The sequence below is a fragment of the Odocoileus virginianus genome, chromosome 23 (genome assembly GCF_023699985.2).
Source record: "Odocoileus virginianus isolate 20LAN1187 ecotype Illinois chromosome 23, Ovbor_1.2, whole genome shotgun sequence".
NCBI lineage: Eukaryota > Metazoa > Chordata > Mammalia > Artiodactyla > Cervidae > Odocoileus > Odocoileus virginianus.
In genome coordinates this window covers 38,022,145-38,037,026 of record NC_069696.1, presented here as the reverse complement: position 1 = coordinate 38,037,026, position 14,882 = coordinate 38,022,145, and the positions used below count along the sequence as shown (strand labels likewise).

General features: G+C 33.9%; 1 protein-coding gene across 1 annotated transcript in view; it reads left to right on the top strand.

Annotated features, from left to right (window-relative positions):
- The window catches only part of SYT10 (synaptotagmin 10), a 113,186-nt gene extending 98,753 nt beyond the window's left edge, over nucleotides 1–14,433 (top strand). The window contains exons 5-7 of the mRNA XM_070453919.1: nucleotides 685–856; nucleotides 4,598–4,727; nucleotides 8,464–14,433. Of these exons, the coding sequence (XP_070310020.1) occupies nucleotides 685–856; nucleotides 4,598–4,727; nucleotides 8,464–8,535 (374 nt within the window). The 3' untranslated portion in view covers nucleotides 8,536–14,433. The remainder of the gene's footprint in view (nucleotides 1–684; nucleotides 857–4,597; nucleotides 4,728–8,463) is intronic.
- Nucleotides 14,434–14,882: the final 449 nt, after the last annotated feature.

The following is a 14,882-nucleotide window of genomic DNA, read 5'->3' as shown; positions in this document are numbered from 1 at the left end:
TGTGGAAGCTTCCTGATGGGAGAGACTGACTGTGGGGGAATCTGGTTCTTGTGCTGATAGGCGGTGCCATGCTCGGTATATCTTAAGTCCAATTTTCTATTGGTGAGTGGGGCTGTGTTCCCTTCCTGTTGTTTGGCCTGAGGGCAAACTATGGTAAGGGTAATGGCGATAATGGCCACTTCCTTCAAAAGGACTTATGCCCGCACTGTTGTATTCAGTGTCCCTGACTCTGCAGCAGGCCACTGTTGACCGATGCTTCCTCCAGAGACTCTTGGACACACACATGCAAGTCTGGCTCAGTCTCTTATGGGGACACTGCTCCTTTCTCTTGGATCTTGTGGGCACAAGGTGTTATTTATGCCCTCCAAGAGTCTCTTTCTCCAATCCTGTGGAAGTTCTGTAATCAAATCCCACTGGCCTCCAAAGTCAAAGTCTCTGGGAGTTCTCAGTCCCTTTGCTGGATCCCCAGGTTGGGAAATCTGTTGTAGGTCCTAGAACTTTCTTAACAGTGCAAGAATTTCTTTGGTATAATTGAAACTATAGGGCTTAATATACCATTATAAGACATAATATACCACTATAGGACATAATATTCCGTTTTTCTAGTTTAATAAAATTAACCAGTTTTTATTTGTGCTTTGTACTATTATTTGCATTTTCTTAAAACTACCTTTCTATTGCTAGATCCATATGTCAAAGTGTCTCTGATGTGTGAGGGTCGAAGATTAAAAAAGAAGAAGACAACTACGAAGAAAAACACTCTAAACCCTGTGTACAATGAGGCAATTATTTTTGACATCCCTCCAGAGAATGTGGACCAGGTCAGCCTCTCCATTGCAGTCATGGATTATGATAGGTAAGTTCATTTTTCTACTCACAGAGTAATTGCTACATTTAGTCATATGTGGACCAAATTCAGCTTTTCAGGTTATCTTTTGCTACAAGAATTTTAATTTAAATTGAAAAAGGGAAAATTATTTATTCAAAATTTACTTTATTCTATGCTGTAACATTTCAGTTTTCTTTTCCAAAGGTTGAAGGACAGGTTACCTGAGTATTGTGACATAATGGGTGTGGAAGTTGTATGGGATACATTATAAGAAACACTTTTGTGAACTTTTTTTTTTTCTAATAGTAATAGCAGAAATTACAATCAATGGATTTTGCTTTTCCAAGTGGTCTGGAATGTGAATATCATGATGCTTACCTGAGCTCTATCATTAGTTAGCTGTGTAAAGGGCAAGTTTCTCTTAGAGATTCACTTTAGTATAATGTGAAATTGTGAAGAATGAGAATTAAGAGTTGAAGGTGAATATTGTCCATATTGTTATTGCCTTGAAGGTCTCACACTAATCTTGAATCATCACTTTATGGTTAGTTCTTCTAGCTCACATACTTTGATTACCTCTCCTTTCATAAAATAAATAGGTGACTTCTGAGTAAAGCACTGAATCTTCTTCCTGTTGCAGCACCTACTCCTTCCTTATCTGAAATGTTGCCCTGCTCAGTTTATCTCATTCCATTCATGGCTTACAGCTCTGCTCAAGTCACCACTTCTGCATCTTTCTTGACTAACCAATCTCTTCTTCCTCTGAACTTGTATTCCACTGAAGTTCCTTGCTGTATAATTCTTTTTGTTGTTTTCTTTTTATATTTATAAGGCTTTCAAAAATGACTCATATATTTAAGCTACAAAATTATCAGCACATAGACAGTGTCTTATTTTGTTCTAAAAATAACACAAGTGGTACAGAATGCACATACATAAATATTCAGTGTCTATTTTGTATTATTATGGAAATGGTAGTAGCCAGGACCCTATAACAGAGAGACATTAAAAATGGTATACTCTGGATGACAGCTAGAAAAATGAAGTACTGAAAGATAAGGTGATCTGTACTATTTATTTGTAATTAGTTTATATCACAGTTTACAGAAAAGCTGACACTGTTTAAAGAGATAGAGAGAGAAATCTTGAACTTCTAGTTGAAATGGCAAACTCTAAAAATATTACAGTGTTTCAATCAGAACCCCCTGTTCCACTTTATCAAAAAAATTACCCCCATTGATTTCTCACAGCAGACTACAAGTAGATACAGTTGATCATTTGTTACCCAAATAATTTTAGGGAAGTGGACCCTGACAATCTGTAAAATGAATTTTTAAAGTTATTTATAAAAATACACTTTGGGGAGACTTCATTTTAAGGGGAAAGATACTAAGCATCAGTTCAGTTCAGTTCAGTCACTCAGTCGTGTCTGACTCTTTGTGACACCATGGACTGCAGAACACAGGCTTTCCTGTCCATCACCAACTACCAGAGTTTGTTCAAACTATGTTTTTCCTTATCTACCTTTTAGTCTGCTAATGACATTAATTCGATAGGTTGCAAACTCTTTGAGGGCAGTGACTTGTTTATTGTTTTATCCTCAGTGCCTAGAAAAAACCTGTGGCTCCTTTAAGAATCTCAATAAATATTTGTTGCATACTGAGAAAATGAATAATTGAATTAATGAATTCATCCTCAAGAATCCTCAATATCCTTAATTGTGTAACAGTGGGCACTATTTAATCACCTCCAAATCTCGTCTGAAATTCAGTCTGTTCAACTCAGTCGTTCAGTAGTGTCTTATTCTTTGCGACCCCATGGACTACAGCATGCCAGGCTTCCCTGTCCATCACCAGCTCCCGGAGCTCACTCAAACTCATGCCCATCGAGTTGGTGATGCCATCCAACCATCTCATCCTCTATTGTCTTCTTCTCCTCCTGCCATTGAGTCTTCTTAGCTTCAGTATCTTTTCTAATGGGTCAATTCTTCACATCAGGTGGCCAAAGTATTGGAGTTTCAGCTTCAGCATCAGTCCTTCCAATGAATATTCAGGCCTGATTTCCTTTAGGATGGACCGGTTGGATATCCTTGCTGTCCAAGGGACTCTCAAGAGTCTTCTCCAACACCACATTTCAAAAGCATCAGTTCTTTGACGCTTAGCTTTCATTATGGTCCAACTTGTGCATTCATTCATGGCTACTGGAAAAACCATTGTTTTGACTAGACAGATCTTTGTTGGTAAAGCAATGTCTCTGTTTTTTAATATGCTGTCTAGGTCATTCATAGCTTTTCTTCCAAGGAGCAAGCATCTTTTAATTCCATGACTGCAGTCACCAGATGCAGTGATTTTGGAGCCCCTCAAAATAAAGTCTGTCACTGTTTCCATTATTTCTCTATCTATTTGTCATGAAGTGATGGGACCAGATTCTATGATCTTTAGTTTTTTGAGTGTTGAGTTTTAAGCCAACTTTTTCACTCTCCTCTTTCACTTTCATCAAGAGGCTCTTTGGTTCCTCTTTGCTTTCTGCCATAATATATCAGTTAATTACTACATCATTAATTAACTGTACAATTAATACATCAGTGACAGTGAGAAATGTACTAAAATCATCTCAAAAATCTCCTTAGAGTTTTCTGTCAAAATAATGCTAGAAAAAAAAAGCCTTTAACTTGTATTCTGTTCTTGAGAAGCAGCTTACCCCATGTGTGCTTGGGTTTTGGGTCAACTCTTTTCATTCAAGTCTTCTATCTCTTATTAAGTGCATAAATGCAGGAAGGTCCCTTCTGAGTTTTTAACTTCTTTGTCTGCAAAATGAGTTGATAATAATGATATTCATGGTCATGATATAAAGATTAAGTGAGTTAGTACATTTAAATTACTTAGAAAAGTGTCTCACACATAATAAGCTCTCAAAAATATCATTATTATTTTGATTTATTGCTATAAAAACAAGGCATGAATAGAAAACAAGAATGTTCACTATGCTCTGATGCTATGCAGTAAGTTAAATGCCATGATTCAAAATGTAGCCCTTCCCTGTTTAATTATTATACCAGTGGTAACATTCACTGATATATCATTTAGAATCAATTAATTGTGGTCATTTATACAAGCTCATTTATATTGAACTCTTTGTGAGTAATTTATGCATCATTATAAAACATTAAGCCCTTTGGGAAAAGGAGATTAGAGTTATATCACTTAAAGTTAATAGGTCTGTTTCCAAGAAAGAAACTCATCATATAGGTAAAGACCAATTGGCATTTCTCATTCACACTCCTATTATTGTGAAATGTGCTTAATTTACAGAGCACTAAAATAGTTTGGGTATATTCTTTTTACAAATTCATTTTTGAATGCTGATCCTGCTCAGTCACTTCAGTTGTGTTCTACTCTTTGCGACCCTGTTGATTGTAGCCCACCAGGCTCCTCTGTACAAGGGATTTTCTAGGCAAGAACACTGAAGTGGGTTGCCATGCCCAATTCCAGGGGATCTTCCTGACCCAGGAATCAAAACTGCATCCTTCATATCTCCTGCATTGGCAGTTGGGTTCCTTACCACTAGAACCATCTGGGAAGCCCAATCCTTTTAAGTAAGTTTTAACTTACTTAAGACTCTTCATTTGACCTGAAGTAGTTTAACATGTAAAATTATCTAGAACTTATCACAAAATCTCCTGCTTTAATTGTGCTTAAAATTCTGTTAAGGTGTGTGAAACTTATCTTTGAATATTGGAATGAAAGTAAAATATTCTCCAAATCATAGGGTAGGACACAACGAGGTCATAGGAGTGTGTAGAACAGGACTGGACGCCAAGGGTCTTGGGCGAGACCACTGGAATGAAATGTTGACCTATCACCGAAAACCAATAACACATTGGCACCCCTTGCTGGAGGTAAGCTCTGGACCTCTCTCGCATCTACTCTCTTCTTTATCTCTTGTTTAAATATTATTTATCTGCTAACATTTCACTAACATTTTACATATTCACCTTTAAAAAAAAAATAGCTATTTGCTCTTGTTTTTGTCCCACAGACTCTGTTACCCAGTATGCAAAGTTTTGTATGTCTTGTTGGTTTTTAAAAATAATTAAATTTTCTGAGCTTGATATTCCTTTGGAGTAAGTCCATAAAAACTGCAAATCTATTATTTTCTCTACATAGTCTGAAAACTTGTGTCATTAAGTGGTGTAGCAATCAAGTAAATCCATTATTACCTCGAAACTGAATTTTGGTGCTTCTCTTTTGTGAAAACAGCCACCTCACCTAAACTTCCCAAGAATCCCTAAATAAAGATGTCACTTAATATGTAAGGGGGCAGGTATATAGTTACTGGCTCTGTTCAGGAAGTTAAAAAGTCTCACAGATTGTTTTTAAAAATATTGAGGCATTAGTTGGCCTAAGTTGAAAACCTGGCTCTGCTGTGTGACCACATATTGGAGAACCTTGGGCAAGACATAAACCTAAGTTTCTGTTATTACTACTTAATAGTAGTAAACTTAGAGTAAAACTAGATGAACTGCTGACTCTTAAGTACTTAACACAGAGTACAGCACAACGTTGTTCTAAATATAACCAATATTAATAGTTATATTAACTGGAAGTGATATCAATACCAGTTTCTATCAGAATTTTGGGCCATGAAAGCAGTTGTCCATCTACTTGATATACTAAATGTTGCTAGGTGAAGTGATTTTCTTTCCCAAAGACTGGAATATCTTGAAGAACCTCAAAATAAATTATTTATATGACTTAATTAATTGTGAGTTTATAAGAGGTGGAATTTATGCAATTCAATACAAAAATTTATGATAACTACACAGTAATAGCAAGTGAAGTATATATACATTGCCATCTCTCCCATGGATAAGATTCTGCTTCTTATTCTGTTACTAAGCATAGGTTGAATAGGAGAGACAGAGCAGTATAATTAACTAAATATCACTGAGCCCTCGTTCTAGGCTCAGCTTGGTCACAGAAGTGTGACCTTGGCTGCGTTACTCAAGACATTATGGGGAAAATTCCATGAACACTCTATATACAGCACATACTCAGGCATAGGAGGTGAAATGTCATCTTAGATAAATTATCTGCTTGATTACATTAATGTTCCAAATCTTTAACTCACTTCATCATTTATTGTAAATCATAAAAGACAGACACACTATGCAAATGCACATTCACACAGCACTTTCCCCTAAATAATAAATCAATAAGTCTTGAGAAGGTTGTTTCATTTCAACAACGTGTATTATCTGAAGTACACTACTGCTTTGCTATTCTTTTCCTGTTTCTCATCTTTGTTTTTACTTAAAGTTTGAAAAGTGATTATTAGGTCTAAGAATCTAGACATAAGAGTAGAGTTTGCTGGGCAGAGTACTACACTGAAGCAGATGTGAATTCTAATGCTTGTTCCTCTGACTGTCTAATTCTGGACAGACCATGTACTTTATCTGAAGCTACATTTCTATATTTAGAAAATAGAAATGCACACCTCTGGGACTTTCCTGATTGTTCAGTGGCTAAGACTCTGCATTCCCAACACAGGGGCCCGAGGTTTGATGCCTGGTCAGGGAACTAGGTTCTACATGTTGCAACTAAGCATTCTCATTCCACAACCAAAGATCCTGCATGCCACAATGAAGACCCAGCAGAGCCAAAAAATTAATAAATATTTAAAAAAAGAAAAATACACACTCTTACAGAGTTTATAGGAATGATGTAGGGATTAGTGAGATAATGTGATCAACAATTTTTAACTAATGAAAGGACAGATGTTTTATGACCCAAAGTATATTATAATTGTTTATGACTGATAAGTTGGGCATGTAGCAGTCCATGGGGTTGCAAAGAGTTGAACAAGATTGTTCGACTGTTATTTAGGGCAACTGAACAACAATAAGCAGTTATACATTTATATAATGAGGAAAAACTATGAAATAGGCATGAATTTGTGTGTGAAAACATGGGAGGACTTTTCAGTCATTGTAGGATATATAGGAAGGATAAACATCAGAAGAAGATCCCAGATACAATTTTCTAGTTGCTCACTAGCAGAGGACAAGAGGGCTGAAAAGATTATGCAGAGGTACTTTCTCCAGCAAATAGCTCACTTTTTCTGACTTCTGCACCTTCATTCACTGGTCAAAAAGAACATACGGACTACAGACCTAAGAACTTGCTGGATTTTGAATTGTGGGAAAGTTGTGTGTGTGGAATTATGTGTTTTGTTGCCACAGCAGGAGTTAAAATGAGAAGGGAACAATTATTCAAGAGCTGAGTAAATTGGTAAGAAAGAGACTAAAGCATCACTTGGAAAATCTGTCTACTTCTACCTGGATATAAAAGTTTATCCTATTGTAATTAAACCTTTAAAATATACATAATATTTAGGGACCAGAAGAAATTATTCTTTATCCCTTGTGTCTCCTATTTTCCAAACTCAGTCCTTCTCATTGATTGCTTCTATAAAAATCACCTCCTGCTTTAGAGTAAATGGAATGCAGTCTCTTGTGTCTTAAAACTTCTTGCTCTTACCCAACTGCACCCCAATGTTCATCACAACACTGTTCATAATAGCCAGGACATGGAAGCAACCTAGATGCCCATCAGCAGATGAATGGATAAGGAAGCTGTGGTACATATACACCATGGAATATTACTCAGCCATTAAAAAGAATTCATTTGAATCAGTTCTAATGAGATGGATGAAACTGGAGCCCATTATACAGAGTGAAGTAAGCCAGAAAGATAAAGACCATTACAGTATACTAACACATATATGTGGAATTTAGAAAGATGGTAATGATAACCCTATATGCAAAACAGAAAAAGAGACACAGATGTATAGAACAGACTTGTGGACTCTGTGGGAGAAGGCGAGGGTGGGACGTTTCAAGAGAACAGCATCAAAACACGTATGTTATCTAGGGTGAAACAGATCACCAGCCCAGGTTGGATGCATGAGACAAGTGCTCGGGTCTGGTGCATTGGGAAGACCCAGAGGGATCGGGTGGAGAGGGAGGTGGGAGGTGGGATCAGGATGGGGAATACATGTATATTCATGGCTGATTCGTGTCAATGTATGACAAAAACCACTACAATAATGTAAAGTGATTAGTCTCCAACTAATAAAAAAAAAAAGTGCAAGATTAAAATGAAAGTGTTAGTTGTTCCATTGTGCCCATGATTCTTTGTGACCCCATGGACTGTAGCCCACCAAGCTCCACTGTCCATGGAATTCTCCAGGCAAGAATACTGGTGTGGGTAGATATTCCCTTTGCCAAGGATCTTCCCAACCCAGGGATCAAACCTGGATCTCCTACATTGCAGGCAGATTCTTTGCCATCTGAGTCACCAGTAAATAAAAACTAATAGTCTGTGATAGAATGTGAAATATATCTGCAGTGTTCCTGCATGTCATCTATGTACAATGCTCTGCCTACATTTTTGCGAGATGTTTGTGTCCCCGCACACCACCTGAGAAGGTGAGTTATGAAAGTCATGGGGAGTTATGTATATCTTCTCTTCAGAGACTAGCATATCATGGGTGTGAATATTCACTATTAAAAGGTTACAACGATTACCCACTTTATTATTATTTTTGCACATTATAAAATTATTATCTTTCAGTTACCTGGCCGGGCAACCAGTTTTGATAGTCAAGGATCCTGTCCATCTCCCAAGCCAACTTCTACACCATAATGCTTCCAAAATAATGCCATTATAATAAGGACCCAGGACCATGTACTCACCAAGTCAGAAAAAAAAAAAGTGGAAGATTTGATTTCCTCGTTTGAAATGCATCCTGATAAGAAACAAAATATTGTGTAAATTTTATTTGCCTTTATTGTCTGTTTACTAACTTTGAACATCTTAATATATTTTACTTGAATACAAATGGTCTTTACTTACATAAGGCATTTTATTATTTGTGTCATATGCCAATCAGCAGAAAAAACTGTTTTTAATAAATTGTAAGTTCTCTGCACAAGCAAATAATACATTTTTGAAAATAATCCATACTTATCTAAAATTAAGTATAGTTAATGCTGCTATTGTATAAAGTAGCACATGTCATGTATGTATGGTTTTGACTTTGTTAAAACTATGTTCATTTCCAGTTGTGTATATGGTTCTATATAAACCTTAATGGAAAATGTGAGCTTTACTCACTGCATTACATAATCAAATTAACATAATTTATTAATTTATTTATTATTTATTCTTTCATTCTCAGTGATGAAGTTTGGTTTTTGCTAAACTCTAAGCTTTTTCTTTCAATTTATTCTTTAAGATGTAGAGAAAACACTATAATTTGAAGATCCTCTCTGAGTATAAATTTAAGAATATTTAGTAGCTGGAAAATGGAGATTGAGCCATTTGGGCTACTATTTTATACTGTCTTAAAGTTACTAGTTCAAACATCTGTAGCACTGTTTGATATTTCAAAAATTCTACTATTCATATTCTCAAATGTAGCATTAGTAGTCCTAAATGAATAGAATCAGAACTCATGAGATTCTCAAGTACTACAACATGTTTATTTTGTGACATAAAGTTATCACGTGGATCCTGTATTCCTGATAGACATACTGACACCAAAGTTACAATAAATCTCTGTGCTTATTGCCATTTGGATTGTACACAGTGATAGTGACTTTTAAATTCAAACAGAAGCTAATCTTTATAAATGGGTATTTTCTTAAAGAAAAAAAGTGGCTTATTTCAGCAAATTATAAAATTATAAATAATTCAACTTCAACATCTAATAAAAAACAAATAATTTTTAAGGCACAAACCCACAGTCTTTTGTGAAAGGCTTTGCCGTCATAAGAATCAAGAATCAGGCCACTAGTTGTAAAAACAATGCAAATGTCTTTACAGAACGTTCCTTTAAATTATGTCAACTTTTTATTGTCATGTTTCTGGGCCCTATTAGAAGGTATCTAGAATGACCCCAACCTTACTTTTGAGATGGTATTGTGCATGTTTCAAGCTTATCCCAATATAGAAGGTTAAAGCCCAATCTTCTCCCACCCCTCAAAAAAACAAAAAGCAAGAAAATATGCAGTTAGGCTATAAAAACAGATTCATCAGAATGAGAAAATTTTATCAGCAATTGCAAAATTTTGATTTTAGTAGAATCTCTTATTTCTAAATATTAAAATTAGGTTTCAAAGTCGAGATTTTGTATGTTGGCACCTCTCATATGATGGTATTACCATTAATTAAGATGTGACTATTTTACAAATTAATATTTTTAAGTCATACACAATTCCCTAAAAATGTTTAAAACTACTTGTGGCATCTTAATGAAAACAAGTATTCCTGGTTAACATTTTCCTAAAAGAACCACTTGCTATAAACAATATGACTGAGGATGACACTTCTATTTTGTAATTCTTTGTTTTACTGGAAAATGAAATTGTCAAATGAGAAGACTCTTAATAAAAATAACATGTTCAGAGACAATTGTTTATAGGTATAGCTGCAACTTACAATTAATTAGCAAATATATTTCCTTAGTATAATAATTTTTTTCACCTAAAACATACTTAAGGATTTTTATTCATGCTTTTATTTGCCTCCTATGTAGAAATAGTCAACGTTTACGGTGAAAAATACAAATAGCCAACTAGGAGACTTTAATATGGCTATTGTAGACTAAAAGTTTAAGATAATTTTTTAAAAAATTATTGTTTCCTAGGGATTAGAATAACATATCAGGACTGATCATTTGCTAATGCTTGAGAGATTAAAGGGAGAAAATTCATAAGATTTTAAATGTATGATTTAAAATGGTGTGAAATTATTAGCTGCTCAGTCATGTCTGACTCTTTGCAACCTCATTGACTATAGCCTACCAGGCTTCTCTGTATGGAATTCTCCAGGCAAAAATACTAGAGTGGGTTGCCTTTCCCTTCTCCAGGGAATCTTCCTGACCCAGAGACTGAATCCAGGTCTCCTGCACTGAAGGCAGATTCTTCACTGTCTGAGCCACCATAGGATTTTCAATACAGTACACCCTACTCTGCACAGTCACACATCCATACAAACATAACTTATCTTCTTTCTACTTATGACTAAAGATGGAATGTTTTTCATTTCAATATTTAAAGTAAGGTTTACTGTTACAGATATTCTCCACTAAGTTATGTGAAAGATCATATTTTAACAACCACACTGATGCATGATGAAGTTGCAGTTTAGGTATATAATGGATACCTAATTCCAGGGACTTGCCAAACATAAATCTAAGAAAAAGAAATGTGTTGATTAGTTAGTGTAACAACACTGATGTTCTTTTTGTTATTTTTATTTTGTTTATTCATTTGCTTTTTTTACACTAAGTAGTTAGGGGAATGAGGAAATTGAATATAAAAAAGCACAGATGTTTTTGGAATATATAATAATTCTCTTGCAAAATTCTGAACAGTTGATGCTTTTTTTAAACCACAGTTTCTTAACATTTTTATTGACAATTTAAATTTTTTGTCAGGCCAGTCCTATTTCTGGCACTTTATTTTACCTATAAAACGTATGATGTTACAAACATTAGCAATTCATTTAAAAAACTCATCAGGACTAATGACAGGGAGCTCGGGACAGGACACAGAACCAAACACCCACTATCTTACGCAATTTTTGAGAGTTTATGAACATTCTAGTTACTACAGGAAGTTCACAACTGATTGATACTGACTCAGATACTAGATACAAATATATATATATTTGAATCTATCTGGTCATGATATTTAATTGACACCTGTGCTTATTCTCCTGTAATATTTGCTATTTTAAAATTTGCACAATGCAATAAAAAGCTGTCAATCCCTTAAAGGCTCCCATTTAATAATCAATTGCTTCAAAAATGAAAAAGCCAAACTTTCACTTCTTTCTCAACTTTTGCTATCCATGAAACAAAATATAACTTATTTCAGAATGAGTCATCAAAAGAGCCAGAGACTGTTGCAAATAAAGGGACACAAAATCTTAACATTGAAAGAATGGCTATCTCTTTACCTCTTTAAAAAGAATACTTGATATTATCCCAGATATATTTTCATGGAATGGATTTCCATATGATTTTTTTTTTGCCACCATAGTTGCAATCATGACCAAAAAAATTAATTACCTGATAATTTAAAAAAGTAAGAAAGAAAACTAGAGTTGATGAGGATTTAAGAAAATTGTCTTCCAGCAAATCTGTTCTTGAAGCAGCTCTGGTTGTTTTGATATACTTTAATTGATTTAACCATTTATAGCTTGTAGGCTAGGAATTGATTGCCGGCAATAAGAAAGTATGGCAAAAACCACTACAATATTGTAAAGTAATTAGCCTCCAACTAATAAAAATAAATGGGAAAAAAAGAAATGATACAAAAGCATAGAAAGTGAAGTAAATTAAATTAAGAATCTATAAGACTAAATGACAGTCAAATGCAGATGTTAAAGCTTATGGAAATAAAGACATTGAATGCAAAATTAAAACCACTTTTGTAATTTAACTTTTAGGAGAAAGAAAATTCTCTAATACTATTGAAAAAAACCCATGAGACAGCATTTTAATACTTACTAGAAGACGTGGCTCAGGATATGATTCATCTGAACCTACTAAGACCCATTATTTTAAAGAAAATAGTGAATGCATATTTTATATGCAAAAGAGAGCTAACGTTTCCAATATGTTATTCAGTGATAATCTCTTAGGTAAGAATTATGTTTTTCATTAAAAAACTTTCCCTGTATTTGTTCAATCATATGTTAAGTGAATAGTAATTTAATAAAAGATGCATTGGTAATACTTGCCATCTGTCAATAACAGTTAATCAGAAAGATGTACATTTGAGCCACAGCAACTTGTTCTCAGTTCAAGTGTTTTCTCATCAAGGCAAAAAACATGTTTTTATTACCACTTGTGTTCATCATGAAGATTGGTGACCAGGGTTTGACTTGGTAGCATAGTAGTATCATGATATCAAGACCTTAAAAAGAAAGCATAAAGGGCTGAGGTGGAACTTAAGGATTTATTGAATGCAAACATTTTGGATATTAGAAATAGTGATTGAAAAAAATAAGTAGAAGATATAAGGGAGAAGATACACTTCTTCATGCTTGAAATGATTTAAATACACTCTTATAAGAAGACTTGATTACACTAATCCTATTTTATTTATTCTGAAACACTGGAAATGACTTCTATTCAATGGATTAAATATGCAAATAGTAATTGTATGGAAATGTTTTAACATCAAATTGACAGTGATTTGTTTGAAGCTCAACTGGGTCATGAATGCCCTCTCCAAAGAACAGACTATGCCTGATTTTGTCATAAAAGGGTGAAAATAGACCACTGTCTTCAGAAATTTTGTTATGAGTTGCATCAGCTATACGCAGAATCTATTTACTGTATGGGATGCTGAATTTCAATTACTCTATATCATAATTTTGTTTCCTCAAAAACAACATATAGGATAACAGCGCACATTATAAAAATGAGTCAAAATTGTTCAGAGAAATAATTCCCAATGCTGAAAAGTTAATGCATTGGATTTTTATTTTTGTTATCTTTTCAAAATTGTTTTATTATTTTCCTGATCTAAACATCCATAAGAGTTATATCTGACTATGACACTGCTATAGAACAAAGTTTGTGAACCTAAAAAAAAAAAAAGCCCTAAGGCTATGTACAAACTGGTCACAGAATCATTCCCCATGAAAATTACATGGTTTATTCTATTTGTATCCATATGGATCATTTTGCTAATTTTATTATATATATATTTGTTTTTTCTTTTTAAAGACCCTTTAAACTTTCCATATAGTAGCATAGTAATCCCCGATTGTGAACAGCTTCATAAATTCTATCACAGCACAAGAAAGAAGCAGGTAGACCAACTCTAAAATACAAGATATTTGCATTTAAAGTTTTTATAAACAAAAAGTCCAACTCAAATTTGCATTAACTTTTTGGACTTTTCCAACTGAGAGAAATAATTAGGTTCATCTGCAAAATCTAGATAAATTTTGGAACACATGTAGTGAGAACTTCATTAAAGAATGAAGAAGTCAACATAGAAAAGAAATTTCTCACATTGTAAATACAATGATTCCACTCATGAGCAGTCCAAGATAATTTGCCAGTTATTCTAAGCTGGCAGAAGACATGGAACTTCATTTCGTATATGTCATTGAATAATTTGTATCCATTATATTTGACATTTTTTGTATCCTTCAGTCATTGTTGATGTGGTGGCTTTTTAACTGAAGTTTGTGATATAATATGCAGCTATTCAAATAGATATCTGAATCTGTATAATAGAACAAAAATTTTAAAATCTTTTGAAATTCATGTTTCTGGCTTTTGTATATGGTAACCAGCCATTTGTGAAACTTGACAACATATAATTGTATTACTTAGAACAAAAGTTGTGCAACCACCTTTAAAAGATGTTACATAGTTCAGTATTTTTACAATGTCTTCTTTAAAATGTGTGAATATATTTGTCAGGTTCAGATGAATTATGAAACAATGAAACCTCAAAGCTGTTGTAAAGTCTCTGATTACTTTTATAAAAGAAAATGGAAAAGCACTTGAAATATAATTTTATTGTTTCATATGTATTTTGAAAAATAAAGTGACTAGAAATTATTTTTTCTTGATATTGAAGAAAATATCTTTTTCTGATTTATTTTTGAGAACTTTAAATTGCTAAGTCTTTCTTTAACAGTCATTATTTTTGGCATTCATTAGAGAGCAGAGTAATTCATTTATCAATAATTCAGTAGCTGAAGCAACTTAATGTCTTTAAAACCTCACTTAATTCATACCATTATTTTAATAAAATTATGAATTTAAGATCCTGGATTATTTCCATATGGAATAATGAAAAAACATGAATCACGTGTAAGAAGAGGTAGATGCCACTTATACGTGCTAGCTACATTTGTTTTATCTGCAAAATATCCCTATAAATGCATTATCAGATGATCTAGTAGTTGGGGAATACCAGTTATTTTGTTTCTCTTTACTTCATATTTTCAAAAAT